This window comes from Phocoena sinus, chromosome 1 (assembly GCF_008692025.1).
Source record: "Phocoena sinus isolate mPhoSin1 chromosome 1, mPhoSin1.pri, whole genome shotgun sequence".
NCBI classification, from domain to species: Eukaryota; Metazoa; Chordata; class Mammalia; order Artiodactyla; family Phocoenidae; genus Phocoena; species Phocoena sinus.
The window spans coordinates 115,267,139-115,284,062 of NC_045763.1; the positions used below are offsets into that span (position 1 = coordinate 115,267,139).

Sequence of the window (16,924 nt, forward strand, 5' to 3'; positions counted from 1 at the left end):
AATCCTACCCTTCTTTGTTCTCACATTATCTTCTGTTCTCTTCCCACTTACATAATAATATTAGAATTCTTTCCTTAAACATTCCTTTTATCACCATATATTACACAAACCTTGCTGGTTCCCTTTTTCCTACCACATCTGGTCTGAATACCTTTATCCCCCCCACGCTCCCACCATACTCACCTTGACAACCTAATTTCTCTGCTCTACAAAGACCAATACTCTTACCATCCTGAGACTACCCAATGCTTGGTTCTGCCCCAGAACCTTTGCTTATGTTGTTCCCCTGGTCTGAAACAGCTTCCTCTCTTTCTTCAACCTAAATAATTTCTAACCACCCCTCCCCTGGCTTTTCTCACTAGCACCAACTTTCGACTTATCTCTAAACGTGCCTTTTTGGTCTACATCAAGATTCAGTAATGACGTACTACCTTTTTATTGTTTTGTGTTGCTGCATTAATTACATTTCCCAACAAGAATGTAAGCTCCACATTCTTGCAAATTATCTATCAGAACACTAAGAACTGAGCTGTGCATGGAGTTATTTGATAAATATCTGCCGTCCAACCGACTGATTGCAAGTGCCACAGATCATAGGTCATCATCTGGAAGGTTGTGAGATTGGTCCCATTCCCTCTGTGATTTGATGCCAGTCCACGACTGCTGACTATAGATCTCATTGCACCATTTTATGGTAGCTTTAAACACTGGAGGACAAAGTGCTGGAAATCAGGCCTCTGAAATCACTTCACCCTAACTTTTCAAAGCCCCCTTCTCACACATTCACGTCTTAGTTTGCTATTCTTTAGAATGAGGAGAATCCTGAAGAAGTCAATGAGGACGACAGAGGGATACCAGTGACTTTAGGGCCTATGTTGAAATCAGAAGTAAAAGACAGGAAGATGGACTTAAATTGTAGCAAAGGAGGAAATTCCCTGGTGGTCCAGTGGTTAGGACTCGGCGCTTTCACTGGGCTGGATTCAATCCCTGGTCGTGGTTGGGAAACTAAGATCCCGCAAGCCACACAGTGGAGCCAAAAAAAAAAAAAAATTGTAGCAAAGGAAAAATTGGGATTCAAAAGAATTTACAACTATTCAACTCATGGAACCACAAGAGATCACTGAAAATGGGAGCCCCTCAACCTTCTGGACCAGCTCAGGAGATGCCCTATTTGGAGTCAAGAGGAAAGGGAAGAGGAGGATCCCCTAAGACTTAAGACTTCTGTGATTTTCCCCTCAAATCTGTCCAACTGTTTTAGGACCATAAATCTGGGTGTTCTTCCAGGCCTTGAAAATGTCTTCCAAATCCTACTCCAATTTTATTGGGGGCCACAGGTTTCCCCGCCTCTCCCCACACTTCCACTTCCACATCACTGTGCTTCTTCCACTTTCCCCTCCCATTTCATCAGACAGCTCTGTTCCCTGGTTTTTTCAAACTTTCGTTTTCACTGGTTTTCAGGAAGGCAGATAGGATTCCTGAAAAAAAAGTCCTGGCTCACTGAAAGAAAGGGCACAGGCATTATGTTTTCAGAGGCTCAAAGAACATAACAGCTAGAAGGAATCAAATCTGAGAAGTCGGCTACCCTGATTCACTCATCTATTTACTTGGATGCTGGGGGTCTTCCACCAGGACTCCAAACCTCTTTTCATAGGGGATCTAACACAACTTTTCATAAAGTAATGATTACTTTTTTCTTTTGAGACCACAATCTGCAACTACTGTAGTCCTGCTTCCCTCCATGGGGCAAAGGAGTGACCCTGGATGCCACTAGCAGGTCTATGCTTGGGTCTTTTCCCAATACGGTGATTGAGGAAAGAAGAATGCACAGTCCATGGGGAAAAGGGTTTCCAAACCACATGACAAATCTTGAAATTAAGTTTTAAAAATAATAAACCAATAAAATGGATTTTTAAAGGCAGTGCCACTATGAAGATGTGAAGCAAATTCAGTCAGTATAGATTAAAACCATTCCTCTTACGTTTTATGGAACTTCAGCATTCAGCCCTTTCACATACATCAGATTCCCAGATCTTTAAAGCAGTATCACTGCTATCCAAAAGACACTATCCGAAAGTTTCCAAACTCTATTCCACGAAGGTTGCGAGCTTCCAGAACTCTTTTGTCTTTATACCAATTTGGAAATTAGCCGTATGACCTTCACAGAATCTTTCTTATTTCTGATGAACTCATTGTCATTTAACTTGTCACATTTGTCTACCCTCCTAAACAGAACAAAAGGGACTCTGACTATTTAAAAAAAAAAAAAAGCTAAATCAATTTGTTCACCAAAGGGTGCTCTTTCAGAAATGTTTCTGAGTATGTGAAGGTAAGCTCAGCCTTTTCCTGCTCATAATGGTGATTAATCACCAAATGTTTCATCTGCAAATCCACTGCCATCTCTCATCTCACGCCTGGAGAGCACAAGGGTACATTCTGGAGAAGACTCAGCATTTCCGGGGACTTACTCTTTGTAGTTCTGGATCCCTGTCACTGTTCTGGGAGGCCAACCTCGAAACTAGGCAGAAACTCAGCTGAATGTCTGGGGGTTTCTTGTTCCCAGGTCTCAGTAAGAACCTGAAGTGCAAAGGGGGAGCCTGAGGTGGGACGAACCTCCCCCCACCTCCTTCTCAGACAAGCCCAGTCTCCTCAGCCTAGGCTACCAGCTTTTCTTCTCTACAAACGTCCCCTCAGCCTGAAGGCTCTTTCCTCCTTCCTCTGCCTTTTTCTCCCTCCTCCTCCATACACTTCATGAAAGATTTTGCCTCTTCTAAAAAAAAAAAGGCTACAGGCTAGGGAAAAGTTACATTCAATCTCAGATCCCTGATAAGGAACAGTTGCTGGCTCTGGGTTTATTCTGAATTAGGCAAGTCATACGCTTCTAAAACAAGGAACAGCCAGAGATCATAAAACAAATCCTTTCTATCCCCATCTAAGGAAGCCAAGGTAGCTCAAGCCTCTCCCATTCATCAAAATTCCTGGGAAGGAGATTCAATAACCTTCCCCTTCTCATATTCTAGTATCATCACCCAACCCTGACCACTAGAAACGTATGCCTTCTTTCTAACCTCATGCACTTCTGCAACAAAAATGCCTGTTCGCTCTGGTTAAATTCTTCAAAACAATGGAAAGATCTTTCAGTCACTCTTAATTTGTTTTGGGCCAGTTCAGAAAGTAGTGCATGATGTTAAATCAAATCCATGGGTTTACCATCTAAAAGTTATAGAGTTTTGGTTTAGAAAGCAATTTGAAATATATCATCTAATTTGATTTTAATGTTGTTTTTTTTTTTTTTTTTTGCGGTACGTGGGCCTCTCACTGTTGTGGCCTCTCCCATTGTGGAGCACAGGCTCCGGACGCGCAGGCTCAGCGGCCATGGCTCACGGGCCCAGCCACTCCGCGGCATGTGGGATCTTCCCGGACCGGGGCACGAACCTGTGTCCCCTGCTTCGGCAGGCGGACTCTCAACCACTGCGCCCCCAGGGAAGCCCTAATGTTGTTTTTTTAAAAAAATATTTATTTATTTGGCTGCATCAGGTCTTAGTTGCGGCACTCGGGATCTTTTGTTGTGGCGTGCGGGCTTGTGGCGTGCGGGCTTCTCTCTCTAGTTGTGGCACATGAGCTCCAGAGCGCACAGCCTCAGTAGTTGCGATGCTCGGGCTCTCTAGTTGTGGCACGCTGGCTTCAGAGCATGTGGGCTCAGTAGCTGTGGCACACAGGCTTAGTTGCCCCTCGGCATGTGGGATCTTAGTTCCCCCACCAAGGATCAAACCTGTGTCCCCTGCATTAGAAAGCAGATTCTTAACCACTGGACCACCAGGGAAGTCCCTATCTAATTTGATTTGCTCCTTTCAATAGCACCGTTGAGAAAGACACGATAAGTGTTACAATCCTCAGATGACAAGCTATGTGAAAATGTTTGTGAACCGGAAAGCATTTCATATAAATGAGCTATTGCCTTACATATGAGGAAACCAAAGGAGGCATGTGATTTGCCCAAGATCACACAGTTAAGGGGAATGCCAGGGCTCAAACCAAGAACTCTCAGCTTAAATCTAGTACTTCTCCATTTGCTTTGGTCCTCACATAAGCTAACTATCTCTGAACAGAGAAAAGCTGTTTTATGGATGCAAACTCCTAACCCATCTGGCCATCTCAACAACATTTGCCATGGAGAACTAGGCAAATGGATATAGATAGCTTAGCAAAACTCATTACCATTCCTATAAAAATAATTCAGTATTATTACCTCTGCTTGCAATATCAAACACACATTAACAGGCAATAAACTGTCCACGGACAAAAACTGAAAAGGACATGAACAGCTACAATTTAGCCCATCTTTCGCTAACAATTGATTAACACTGTAAGATCAAGATGAGCTGCAAATACTTCATGTTTCTTTGGACCCAGAAGTCACTTCCCAAGAGAGGATTAAAGACTCTGCTGGATAAATATTCCACAGCCTTCTATTCTTCGAGCCACAATCTCTCTCCATAGACATGGTCCTCCATGCTTATGTCCTAGAAAACACGCATCACCTAGGAAGCCTTCTCTAATTGGCCTTACTTTGACTACACTTGAAATTAACACATGAATGTTGAAAAATCTGAAACGGATGAATTTATACAGGCTGACATGTTCACTCAATCCAATATTCGTTTGTCAAATATTTAGTGAGCACTCACCCCATGCAAGGCACTAAGCCAGGCGTGCAGGCTATAACTGAGCAAACAAAACACAGTTCCTACCTTTACAGAGCTTATAGTCCAGTGTTGCTTTTATGTGGTCTTCAGGAGTCTTAAACCTTTCCTAGTTCCTCAAGTAGATTGCACGACCTTTGTAAGCAAGAACTGCATACTTAAATTTTTTGAAACACTGAGCACAGCACCTTACACTACGCTCTCTAAACAGCAAATTGATAAACTAAAAGAGAATCCCTGACTCTATAATCTGAAATCCCTCCACTCAATCTCTCCAGTATGGTGTAAAATTGTGTAAAACTGTAAATTATTTAAAATCCACAGGGTCTTGAATCTGAGATGTCAAAATAGCCCATAGAATGAACCTACTGCTAAAGGGGTACGATCCAATACAACTGGAGATACCGTGAAGGGGACCCAAGTCCCAGAACTGATCCTTTAATGGGGAAGAGAATTGGGGTAGTGGCAGAGGTGAGGAACACACTCACCCTGCGAAGCTCCATTATCCCAAGTGCAAGGGGGTTCTGAAAAGCATCTTACCCTACTGCCAGAAAGAATAAAACGGGGCCCCCGCCCCTATTCCACAGGACCAGTATACAAACCTACTTAGACAGGGTGGGGCAAGAGAAAGAGCCTCGGGTTCAGAACCAGAAGACCTGCGACTGAGTCCAGATTCTACCAATAGTCAGGGAAGATGGCACTGGGCTAGCCAGGTATCCCCTGTGAGCCTCAATCACCCCTTCTGTGAAATGAGAATAATAACCTCTGATTTGTCTGCCTCACGGAAATATTGGGAGGCTCAAATGAGATACATTCCTATGAAAGCACTCAGAAAAACCATGCTATACAAATCCCGAGAGACTGTGAGGGTATGCAAACTCCCAGAGGAGCATCTTACACTATAGCCCAGGAACCTTCATTGCCTTTTTCTTGTACCCCCAACACCTGGGTTTCCATCTGCTCACATCTCTGAATTCAGAGAAACAGTTCACCCCCAAATCTCAAAAAAGCAAGTGCGCTAATTCCCAAATTCCAAGAGGATGAAAAGAGAAGGGCAGCCATGTAACCATTTCAACTTCTTGCCTTGACACACGCTTCAGTTCTCCCTTTACAAGAGTCAAACTAGAGAGAAGCCAACAAAAAGGGGAAGGGATGGAGGTTCAAGCAGCCACATATACTATCTGTCCTTTGTGGCTATCTGCCTTCTCTCCACTGCCAAGTCAGGTCCCCATCTGGGGACTGCTGAACTAATCTAAATGGGACTCTGAGGCAATACAGAGATTAGTGTTTGGGAGAGAGAGAGATTGTATCATTTTAGGCCACATTCCACAGCCCAAAAGAAATTATTATCAGCATGGATTATCAAAGGTTAACTGGACAGGGAGAAAACAATTGTTCCCTTGCAAATATTCTTCCCTATCTCTCCAATATATATATATTTTTTTCCAGGCCCAGTCCTTCCATTTGCTTGTTCAGTCCTCCAACCAACCATCCATCCAGCACCCACAAAACTACCCTAAAGACTCTCAAGGAGAAAAGGTTGAGCAGGAGAGGAAGGGAAAAGGCAGACACCTTACAAAGTTGTAAACTGTAGTGTTACCAGTGATGGGGCGACTGGGCAGACTCTTGGGGGATGTGGGTGGGGGGGGGGCATCCTGTGCTCCGACTCTAAGGGCCAGTGCCTCTGCCCATTAGGCCTAAGAGCCTAAAGCAACTCCTTCGGGCTCTAGGCAGAGGGAAGGCCCATTTTGCAGAGTCAAGCTTATTAAAAACGGCTTGGAAGATTTAACCTAGCGCATCAGCTGTTTGGCAGATTTCAATTAAACCCCAAGCTTGGAGAGGAAGAAATTCTAATGCTGACCTATGCATTTTGGGGGCCATTATCAACCACCGGTAAAAATCCAGACCTGTATGGGTGCAAAGGCTGTTTCTGTCCCATCATTCAGGCCAAGAACATCCTCCTCATTCTAGAAATGGGATCCACCCCATCACCAAGCCCCACCATTCCACAACAACCAGCCGGTGGAGGCCCACGCCCCTGCCAGGGCCCTTCCCCCAGCAGCTCCGACACCTAAAGCCAGTCCCAATCACCCTTGGGGTCTCACGTGACCAGGCCTGTGCCCGCCTCCCACCCTTAGGCTGGCAAGTTAGGGACTCAAATTCAGCCTCTGGCCTGGCAAAAGTCAAAGGCGGCTGGAAAGCATTTCCCCCTCTTTCCCCACTTCTGGCGTCACTGCCTACTGTTTATACTTAAAAAACACTGAATCAGGAGATATGTTTTGAACATGGACACACACAGAGGGAACATAAACACACATGCCCAGAGAGTCCCCAGAGACCCCACCAATTCCCACAGCCCAACAGAGACCCTTCTTTTGAAACGCTTTATCAAAATGCAACACTTTCCCTCCCAGTCCTTCCTTAAGTAAGTGTTGAAAAACCACATTATTAGCAAACTTACCTGTCTATACTCTGGGGTAACCTTACACTCATGGTTTCTCAGTGTCTCCACAGTTCCAGAATCCTGTAGTTTTGATGTCTTGATCAGGACTGAATCGCTTGCAATTTTTAAGAAAGGTGAGAGGATGGCCTCCCAACTTGAAGACAGAATCCTTTTTCTTCCAGCTCTCAGGACCCTGGTAACTGAAGCTCCATTCTACTTCTACCAATTAACATGGTCTCCTTTCTTAGCCCCCTTTTCCCCTCCCCCCCTTAAAAAAAAAACAGAAAAAAACCGAAAGAAGAAGAGAAAAAACTATGACCTTCTTAGAAACCAAAAACCCAACCACAAATCTCTTCAAGGTTAGCGCTATGGGCTTAAAAAAAAAAAAAATCACAGAAAGAATGTGCCTTCAAAATATCAATCTTAACTGCAAAATATAGATAAAAACCATCCTTTTAATCTAGTTTTCTTAGCTGTCCTTCTGTTGGCAAGACAGCCTCAAGCTCCAAAGGGGGAAAAAAATAATGCTCTGGTCTCCAATGCTTAAAACGACAACAAATATACTGAGGGACCAAAAAAAAAAAAAAAAAAAAAAAAATCCAAATTGACACCTGGAAAAAATCTTCCAGCTGATTTGCACAGTAAAAAAATAAATAAAACCATACACTAGTATGTACACAACAGCACTCCTTCCTAGTCCAGTGCAACCCTGGGAACCAAAATTATGAATTTCCTTAAAAAAAAAAGCTTTTATATGAAAGGTTTTGAAATTCTTAAATGAGCCAATCGCACCAAAAAAAAAAAAAATCAAAGAACACCTGAAATGCAATGCTTTTTACCTTTAAAATGGTAGCAATACCACAAACCAGAGAAAAATCTCTGAAAATATTCTCCTTTTCTTTTTCCTTTAAACTTGCAGGTTTCTCCACCTACCCCAGCCTGACTCCCAGCCTAGGTTCGGCCTTTTTCTGAAAGACAATTTCCTGAGTTAGTTCTGTTTTGCTCCTCCACATCCAGGATCCGAAATTTTCTCTTGCCTCAGCCTCCATGAAACGGAGATTTCGCTTCTTCCCGTTCCCCCTGTTCTCCCTCTCGCCTGGCCAGAAAAACTGCTCCCTTATTATTAATAGTTTGGATTATTATTGTGGATTTGAGTTCGAGGTGGGATATTCCTCCACACCAGCCTCCTGGACAATCCGATCGCCTGGCTTCTCTCGCTCGGCCTCTCTTTTTCCTCCCTTTCCGCCCCTCGCCTAATCTCGCAGGCAGAAGCCCACCGCGCCTGGCGCAGGACCGCCGGCGGCCTCCGGCTCCCGGCCCCGCTCGCCCGCTCGCCCCACGCCCGACCGCCGCGCTCCGGTCTCGACGGCGGCGGGACTCCGGGCTCGGGCGCAGGCAGGGAAGGCGGCGGCGGCGGCAGGCCGGCACGGGCAGGCGTCCGGCTCCCGGCGTCGCGGCCGTGCTCGCCTCCTTCCGGGCCCCTTCCCCCCCGGCTCGCCGCTCGCTCGGGCGCAGGCCCGGCCGGCCGCCCCCTCCCCGCGCTGCCCTCCCTCCTCCTTCCCCGCGAGCCTTTCTCCTTCCCTCGCTCCGGCGGGGGCGGGGCCGCAGGCTCCTCCTCCCAGCGCTGCCCGCCGGCCTTTCCCCTCACGCCGCGGCTAGGGGCGGGGGCGGAAAGCCGACCGCCCTTCCCTTCCCTGAGTGTTGAGGCCGCGGCTCCCGCCCCCCGGCACCTCTCTAGGTCTCCGTGTGCGCTCTACCCCGGCGCGACCCCTCGACGCCGGTTCTCGGCGGGTCCCCTCCGCGGCCCCACAGTCGCTGGCCCTGCCCCTCGGTGCGGCCTAGCCGATCCCGAGCTTAGCCGGATCCCTGGCTTTTCCCGGCCTGGCTCGCCGGCGACCCCGGCCCGGACCCCGCGAGTCACACGGCGCCGCCTCCGCCGCCGTCACCACCCCGGCCGCCTTCTCGCTGCTTCCCCTTAGGTGCTTTTCCCCCTTTTACTGCCCTGAGCTCAAGACCTGACCTTTGTTTCTTCCCCCTCTTCCCACCCTGCTGCGGTGCCCGGCGCTCCTAGGCCCCCTCCCCACGTGGACTGGTTTTTGCGTTCACCGTCGTTAACGCCTGCTCTCCCACCGCCTCTGCTCACACTACCTCCACCTCTTTTCTCATCTTATTTTTCAAAAATTTGTCGCGGCCCCCTGCCTGGGTGCCAGGAGCTCTTTTAACCTTTTCCTTCCGTTTCGGTGGTCCTCCTCACTTCTAACACCCACCGAAACTGCGGGAAGAGACCCTTCTGCTCTTCCAGCTCCGGTTGTTTGGGCATCTTAATACCGGGCTGGGTAAAGTGTTTTTGAACTCGATGGAAAATCCTTTCAAGGACAGTTCTATTTTCATAACCCCCTCTCAAAGAATCACGGTTTCTAAATCTTTCCAAGTAGCATGACATTAGTCAGAAGGTCCCAAGCGTTATGGTTAAAAATAATTAAGACAAAAAGGAAATTTTTTCATTAGGACTGGGGAGTGAACTTTGTCTTCTTGCCTGGGTAAATGCTATTGTAAAATACCCTGCGGAGGTGGTGTGTTTGCATATGTTCTCTCCCTTCCACACCACCTTGATGGTTCTGGGGGAAAATACATGTATATGTTTATTTACCCACACACATCCATAAGCAGTAAAGAGGGATCTGAGTGACCCCAGTAGTGTTAGAAGTGATGAATTTGCAAACAGCAAGAGGAAAAAGAAACTAACAAGCATCCGCTGAGGACCCAGAATGAACTAGAACCTTCCTCTGAATTATACCAGGTACAAGTTGGTAAATAAAAGAAAGAACTTCACTTCATCTCCACCAACCCCTAGGCCAGAATCCCCAAAGACAAGTGGTCTGCCCGGAATCTGAGGCACCACAGTTCAAATTTCTACTGACTTTGTTGCTTATTCCCTTCCTATACTACCTGCAAAAATGATGTTCCCAAATGTGGACACTTGTTCTATGGTGATAGGCCAGTGGTCACCAAACATTTTTCTTATCATGCTTTCTTAATCTATGTAATACTTTTAAACAATTATATACATGTATTTTATTACATACGTTATAAATCTTGCTCTAGAGTAGAAATATTAAAAGATCAAAATAAAGGTGAAGTGCATTTTAAAATCGTACTTTTTAGTGGAAGTTAATGGCTGTCATGACTGGAAAAGATGCTTGTCAAAGAGGTAGAGTCAAGCAGAAGGAGTGCATTCTTTTTTTTTTTTTTTTTTTGCGGTATGCGGGCCTCTCACTGTTGCGGCCTCTCGCGTTGCGGAGCACAGGCTCCGAACGCGCAGGCTCAGTGGCCATGGCTCACGGGCCCAGCCGCTCCGCGGCATGTGGGATCTTCCCGGACCGGGGCACGAACCCGTGTCCCCTGCATCGGCAGGCGGACTCTCAACCACTGTGCCACCAGGGAAGCCCAGGAGTGCATTCTTGATTGCATTTATTAAATTATGATAACTCATCTTCCTATCCCATTCACCACGAGGCAAAGGCTTTTAATTGAAATTCAACTAGTAAATTTACAGCTTAAGTCAATCAGTCCTCTTGAGTGACTGGAAGGTTTTACATTTTATATTTTTAACAAATGGGTCCGAACCCCCTTGGAAGTATCGTTTAGATTTTTTAAACAGATTTAAAATTTTTGTTTCTTAGTTTTCAAGTGTGCAGACAAAAGTTTTACAGGTGAAATACACTGTTTTTGGTGATTAAAAAAATAACAGGGACTTCCCTGGCAGTCCAGTGGCTAAGACTCCCAGCTTCCAATGCAGGGGGTGCGGGTTTGATCCCTGGTCAGGGAACTAGGATCCTGCAAGCCACGCAGTGCCGCCCAAAAATAAATTTTAAAGTAACAGTTTTGGAACCATTTCAGCCAGGCATTTTCCAAATGCTTTCTCAATAAGCATGAGTTTCTTTAGAAAAGCAGTAACTTTCCCACTAATTAATAGACTGTCATCTTCACCTTGAAGGGACAGATTAAGTGGATTTTTGTTGTTTTTTGTTTTTGAAAATAAGTGCTAGATAGTATACTCTTGCCAGCCATTTTTGATAAAACTTTGTAAAATAAAAATGTGTATCCCTGCTTTGTTCTATATCTCTTTTTAGGCCTCTCCCAGGAGATAACCAATGAATCTCAGCAGAACAAGAATTTTCATGGTCATTTTCCCTGTCTTTACTAAAAATTGTAAAGCTTGTAGCAATAAGAGGCTTATTTTCATCCAGTGGATGGCATACATTATAAAGAAACTGAATGTCTGAACTGTGTGTGGCATTACTGCGGGTTCCTGGAAACATCTCACATACTGCACGTGACAGATGACCTCTGAAGTAGTGACCCGGTGAGAGTGCTAGGTCAGGCCTCACACAGTATATTAAAGATAAATAATAATAAATATTAATATAAATAGTTATTTTTACTATTGTTAAATACTATTGTGAATGCACTTAAATATTTTCCTCTTGCAGAGAAGTGTATCTCTTTGTATACTCCACTTTGAAGACTGTGGGGATGGCGGGGGTGGCCTTAGCAGGATAGAACTCCCTGAAGTTAGCTGGTCATTTAAGTGAACTGCAGTCTCAGTTCAGGGTAAAAAATATATTAGATTGTACCCAAGACAGACTAGGTAATAGGAATCTGGAAGCAGCTGTTGGTTAATGAAAAGAGCACTAGACTACGAATCCAAAGAACAGAGATTGTTTGGGGCTGTATTCCTTTCTAGCTTTGTGACCTGCTGTTTGCAGGTTGTAAGGATTAAGTAAGGTCAAGCACGGGCTCTGTAAACTACAGATTGTTGGGCAGGAAAATCAGGATAAACGTTAAGAAGTGATATCTTGAATCGACAGAGTCCTTTTACCTTTTTTCCAAGAGCTCTATTAATAAATGAACCCTCTCTGCCCAACATCCTGTGGGATAGGTAGGGCATTCATTGATGTTCATTAGTCGTTAGGTTAAATTTATTTACACTTAAGGAAACTATGGCACAGAGAAGTTTTAGGTAATTTGCATGAAATCCCATTAGTTTGATACATTTAGGCTTGAGTTCATACCTCCTCATTTTTAGGTGAGAGAAGCAAAGGAAAAACCTTTTGTGTGTGTGTGTGTGTGTGTGTGTGTGTTGAGAGGGAGTCTAGAAACTTAATACTTAATTGCATAGCTGAGGGAGAGCTGTGACGGAGAAACTTGAATGGTTCCCAGTGTGAGTTCTAGAGAAGCAACTTTTTCATGCAGAGACAGCCTCAGCCCAAACCAGGAGTAAAGTCTAGAAAGACGGACTCCAGGTTTCAGTCATTCTCCTTCTGGGATGCTGTTAGGAGACAGGCCTAGCAAATAAATCACCAATGGAGGGACAGTGCTACTGTTTATTGAAGACCTTTATCCCTCTTCAACCTTTATCAGTTGGAAAAATGATGCGGAGAGGCTTGCTTAATTAAGGTATTGTTTAGTCCTAAGGGTGAGAAAATGTTATGGTTTATGTTTTAGCTGATTTAGATTTCTCTGGAGTACTTCTGGGTAGCCAGAATAACCAATATTAAACCTCTATTACAGATATCATTTCATTGTCACTCAGAACATTCTGATCATTCAACCTGTTGAGTTCCCAATAAAATTTTAATATGAAGAAATATCAAATAATAATACCCAAAACATACATAGTGCTTACTATGTAAATACTGTTCTAAACAAACTATGAGTATTAACCACTAGATCGTCTCAGCAACCTTTTGAGGTGGTTATTATCCTCATTTTCAGATGGGAAACAGAGGCTCAGAGCTAAAGTAGCTTGCTCAGGGTCACAGAGCTGGGGACACAGGCAGTTTGGCCCCAGAGTCTATGCTTAACTGTCAACTGTACTGGCTGTATGTTACAGGCACTGGTGAAAAAAAAAACAAACCCCAAAAACCAAAACCAAACCAAAACAAAGAGCAACGCACAGACAAAAGCTTATCAGAAAGAAGAGGTGCAGGGCTTATTGAGGAGAAACTGGGGAGGGTGGAGCTGGTAGTAGAGGTCAGCGGTTTAACTCCTCAGCTCTCCAGAGAGTCATTTTTCCCATGATGCAGTGAACAGCAAATTTTATCTTAGTGCTCTCACGTCTTTGTCTCCCTTCTCAGTGTCCCTTGGGATATCACCCCCAGAAATTTGCTCCCTCATCACTTTTGAGGATCTCAAGGCATTCAGTGGAGAAGGGACTTCTCACCTTAATTCCCACTGAGGGGAGGTCTGCATTGTCTATGGTGTCACCTCTCAGGTGTGCACTCCAGCCTCCCAAGCGTGGTAACTTCCTGTCTGTTGTTACCTTAGAAACCAGCTCTCTCCCATCAACACCCCTAGTAGCTGAGACGAATTGAATAACAGGGAAGGTGCCAAGGTAAGTTGTAAAGGGAAATGTGTGAAAGAAAACCAGTTTTAGATTGAAGGTTAATATTTCGGAAGTTGGGTGTGTTATGTGTGTTATTTTTTTCCTCCCAATAGGAAAAAGTACGCAGGATCAAATGCAAGATACAAAAAAGGTGAGCTACCAAGGGGAAGATTAAAAAAACAAAAAAGCAAAAAACGAAACCTGCCCAAAGCCTGCTTTAAAAACTGAAAAATGTCCTTTAAAAATTTTGACATACGATAAATTACACATATTTAAAATGTACAATTTGATAAGTTTTGACACACATGAAACAACCACCACAAATCAAGATAATGAACATATTTATTATCTCAAAGCTTAGTCTTGCTCCTTTCTAATTCTTCCCTCCCACTGCTTCCAACTGGACCCCCCACCCCCCCACTCCCGTCCTAGTCCCTGGGCGATCGCTGGTCTGCTTTTTTCCCTAAAGATTAGTTTGCATTTTCTAGAAGTTTATATAAATGAAATCATAGAGTATGTGTTCCTTTAGATATGGCTTCTTTTACTCAGCACAATTATTTTCAGATTCATCTATGTTGTTGAATATATCAATTTATTGCTATATGGCATTTTTTGAATTTCAATTTTTGATTGCTTATTGTAAGTTCATAGAAACACAGTTATTTTTGTGTGTTGATCCTATATCCTGCAATCTTACTTATTAGTTCTAGTAGATATTTTGTAGGTTTTATCAGATTTTCTATGTAGATGATCATGTTGTCTGAGAATAAGGACAATTTTACTCCTTCCTTTCCTATATGCATTCCTTTTATTTCTTTTTCATGTCTTACTGTGCTAGCTAAACCCTCCAGTGTGATGTTGACCTCACTAGTAAGAGCAGGCATCCCTGTCTTGTTTCTTATTTATTTATTTATGGCTGTGTTGGGTCTTCGTTGCTGCACGCGGGCTTTCTCTAGTCGTGGTGAACAGGGGCTGCTCTTCGTTGTGGTGTACGGGCTTCTCATTGCTGTGGCTTCTCTTGTTGCAGAGCATGGGCTCTAGGCGCACAGCCTTCAGTAGTTGTGGCACTCAGGCTTCAGTAATTGTGGCTCGCGGACTCTAGAGTGCAGGCTCAGTAGTTGTGGTGCACGGACTTAGTTGCTCTGCGGCATGTGGGATCTTCCTGGACCAGGGATTGAACCTGTGTCCCCTGCATTGGCAGGCAGATTCTTAACCACTGCACCACCAGGGAAGCCCCCTGTCTTGTTTCTGATCTTAGGAGGAAAGCATTGTTTTTTTCACCATTATATATGATGTTATCTGTAGGTTTTTCATAGATGCTCTGCTATCAGGTTGTGGACGTTCCCTTGTATTCTTAGTGTAGCACCGCTGGTGTAGTAGTATCATGCAATATTCCCTTGTATTCCTAGTGTGCTGAGAGTTTTTATCATGAATACATGTTCGGGCTTCCCTGGAGCGGCTGGGCCCGTGAGCCATGGCCGCTGAGGCTGCGCGTCCAGAGCCTGTGCTCCGCAGCGGGAGAGGCCACAACAGTGAGAGGCCCGCATACCGCAAAAAAAAAAAAAAAAAAGAATACATGTTGTATTATATCAAATTCTTTTTCTGCATTGACTGAGATGATCATATGGTTTTTCTTCTGTATTCTGTTGATATGGTGAGTTTTCAGTGTTGAACCAACCTTGAATTTCTGGGATAGACTCCACCTGGTTATGATTTTATATATTGTTTGATTTGATTTGCTAAAATTTTAAGAATTATTACATCTATATTCATGAAAGATATTAGACTGTAGCTTTATTTCCTTGTAATGTTTTGTCTGGTTTTGAGTAATGATGACTTCATGGAATAAACTGGGAAGAGTTTCCCTTCTCTTCAATTTTCTGAAACAGTTTATGTGGAATTGACATTATTTCTTCTTTAAACGTTTCATAGAATACCCCAATGAAGCCATTTGGGCCTGGAATTTTCTTTGTGGGAATGTTTTAAGTTACAACTTCAGTCTTTTTAATACGTATAAGGCCATCTGGATTGTCTATTTTTTTTGACTGAGCTTTAATAGACTCAGTTTTGTAAAGAACTTATTCATTTCATCTAAGTTTTTGAATATATGGGCATAAAGTTGTTAATAATATTCCTATATTATCTTTTTAAGATGTATAAAATCTGTAGTGATGTCTACTTTCTTTTTTTTTTTTTGCGGTGCTTGGGCCTCTCACTGTTGTGGCCTTTCCCGTTGCGGAGCACAGGCTCCGGACGCGCAGGCTCTGTGGCCATGGCTCACGGGCCCAGCCGCTCCGTGGCATGTGGGATCCTCCCGGACCGGGTCACGAACCCGCGTCCCCTGCATTGGCAGGCAGACTCTCAACCACTGCGCCACCAGGGAAGCCTGTGATGTCTACTTTCTTATTCCTGATGTTTGTAACTTCTTTTTCCCAGCCAATCTGAGTACAGGTGTATAAATTTTATTAGTCTTCTCAAATAACCAGCTTTTCGGTTTCATTGATTTTTTCCCCTATTGTTTTTGTTTTATTGATTTCTGCTCTGATCTTTATTGTTTCCTTTCTTCTGCTTACTTTGGATTTCATTTGCTCTTCTTTTTCTAGTTTCTTACAGTTGAAGTTGAGATCATTGATTTGAGATCTCTCACAGAACCTGACTATACTGGTACTCTGATTTTGGATTTCTTGCCTCTGGAATTGTTAGAAATAAATTTTTGTTGTTGGGCTTCCCTGTTGGCGCAGTGGTTGAGAATCTGCCTGCCAATGCAGGGGACACGGGTTCGAGCCCTGGTCTGGGAAGATCCCACATGCTGCGGAGCAACTAGGCCCGTGAGCCACAACTACTGAGCCTTCGCGTCTGGAGCCTGTGCTCCACAACAAGAGAGGCCGCGATAGCGAGAGGCCCGCGCACCGCGATGAAGAGGGGCCCCTGCTTGCCGCAACTAGAGAAAACCCTTGCAAAGAAACAAAGACCCAACACAGCCAAAAATAAATAAATAAATAAATAAATAATAAAAATAAAGGAATTCCTTAAAAAAATTTTTTTTGTTGTTGTTTAAGCCAGTCTATGGTAATTTTTATAGCAGCCCAAATTGACTAAGACAGTTTCATTGACTTTTTCAAATTCTCTGTTTTATTTATCGCCACTCTTTTGTTTTTTCTTTCCTTTCGCTAGCTTTGTGTTTAGTTTGCTCTTTGTTTTCTAGTTCCTTACAATGTACAGGTGTATATTTATGATTTCTTTTTATCTCTCTTACTGGCTTATTAACTATAACTTTTTGTTGTGCTATTATAGTATAATTCTTAATTTTTATCGTTGACTAACTTCAAATGATATTATACCACCTCACATATAATAATCTCCCAGGTTTTATGCTATTGTTAGCATACATAC

The 16,924-nt window shown here is 43.9% G+C and overlaps 1 protein-coding gene across 7 annotated transcripts in view; it reads right to left on the bottom strand.

The window, feature by feature from the left end:
- The window catches only part of ARHGEF11 (Rho guanine nucleotide exchange factor 11), a 111,529-nt gene extending 104,136 nt beyond the window's left edge, over positions 1–7,393 (bottom strand). For 3 of the 7 annotated variants that reach the window (XM_032622831.1, XM_032622820.1, XM_032622801.1), the window contains exon 1: positions 7,162–7,392. In XM_032622831.1, coding sequence (XP_032478722.1) covers positions 7,162–7,193 — 32 coding nt within the window. In that variant the 5' untranslated portion in view covers positions 7,194–7,392. Of the gene's footprint in view, positions 1–7,161 lie in introns of all 7 variants that reach the window. The other 4 variants (XM_032622848.1, XM_032622842.1, XM_032622811.1 and 1 more) reach the window with 2 other exon arrangements.
- Between the last annotated feature and the right edge of the window lie 9,531 nt (positions 7,394–16,924).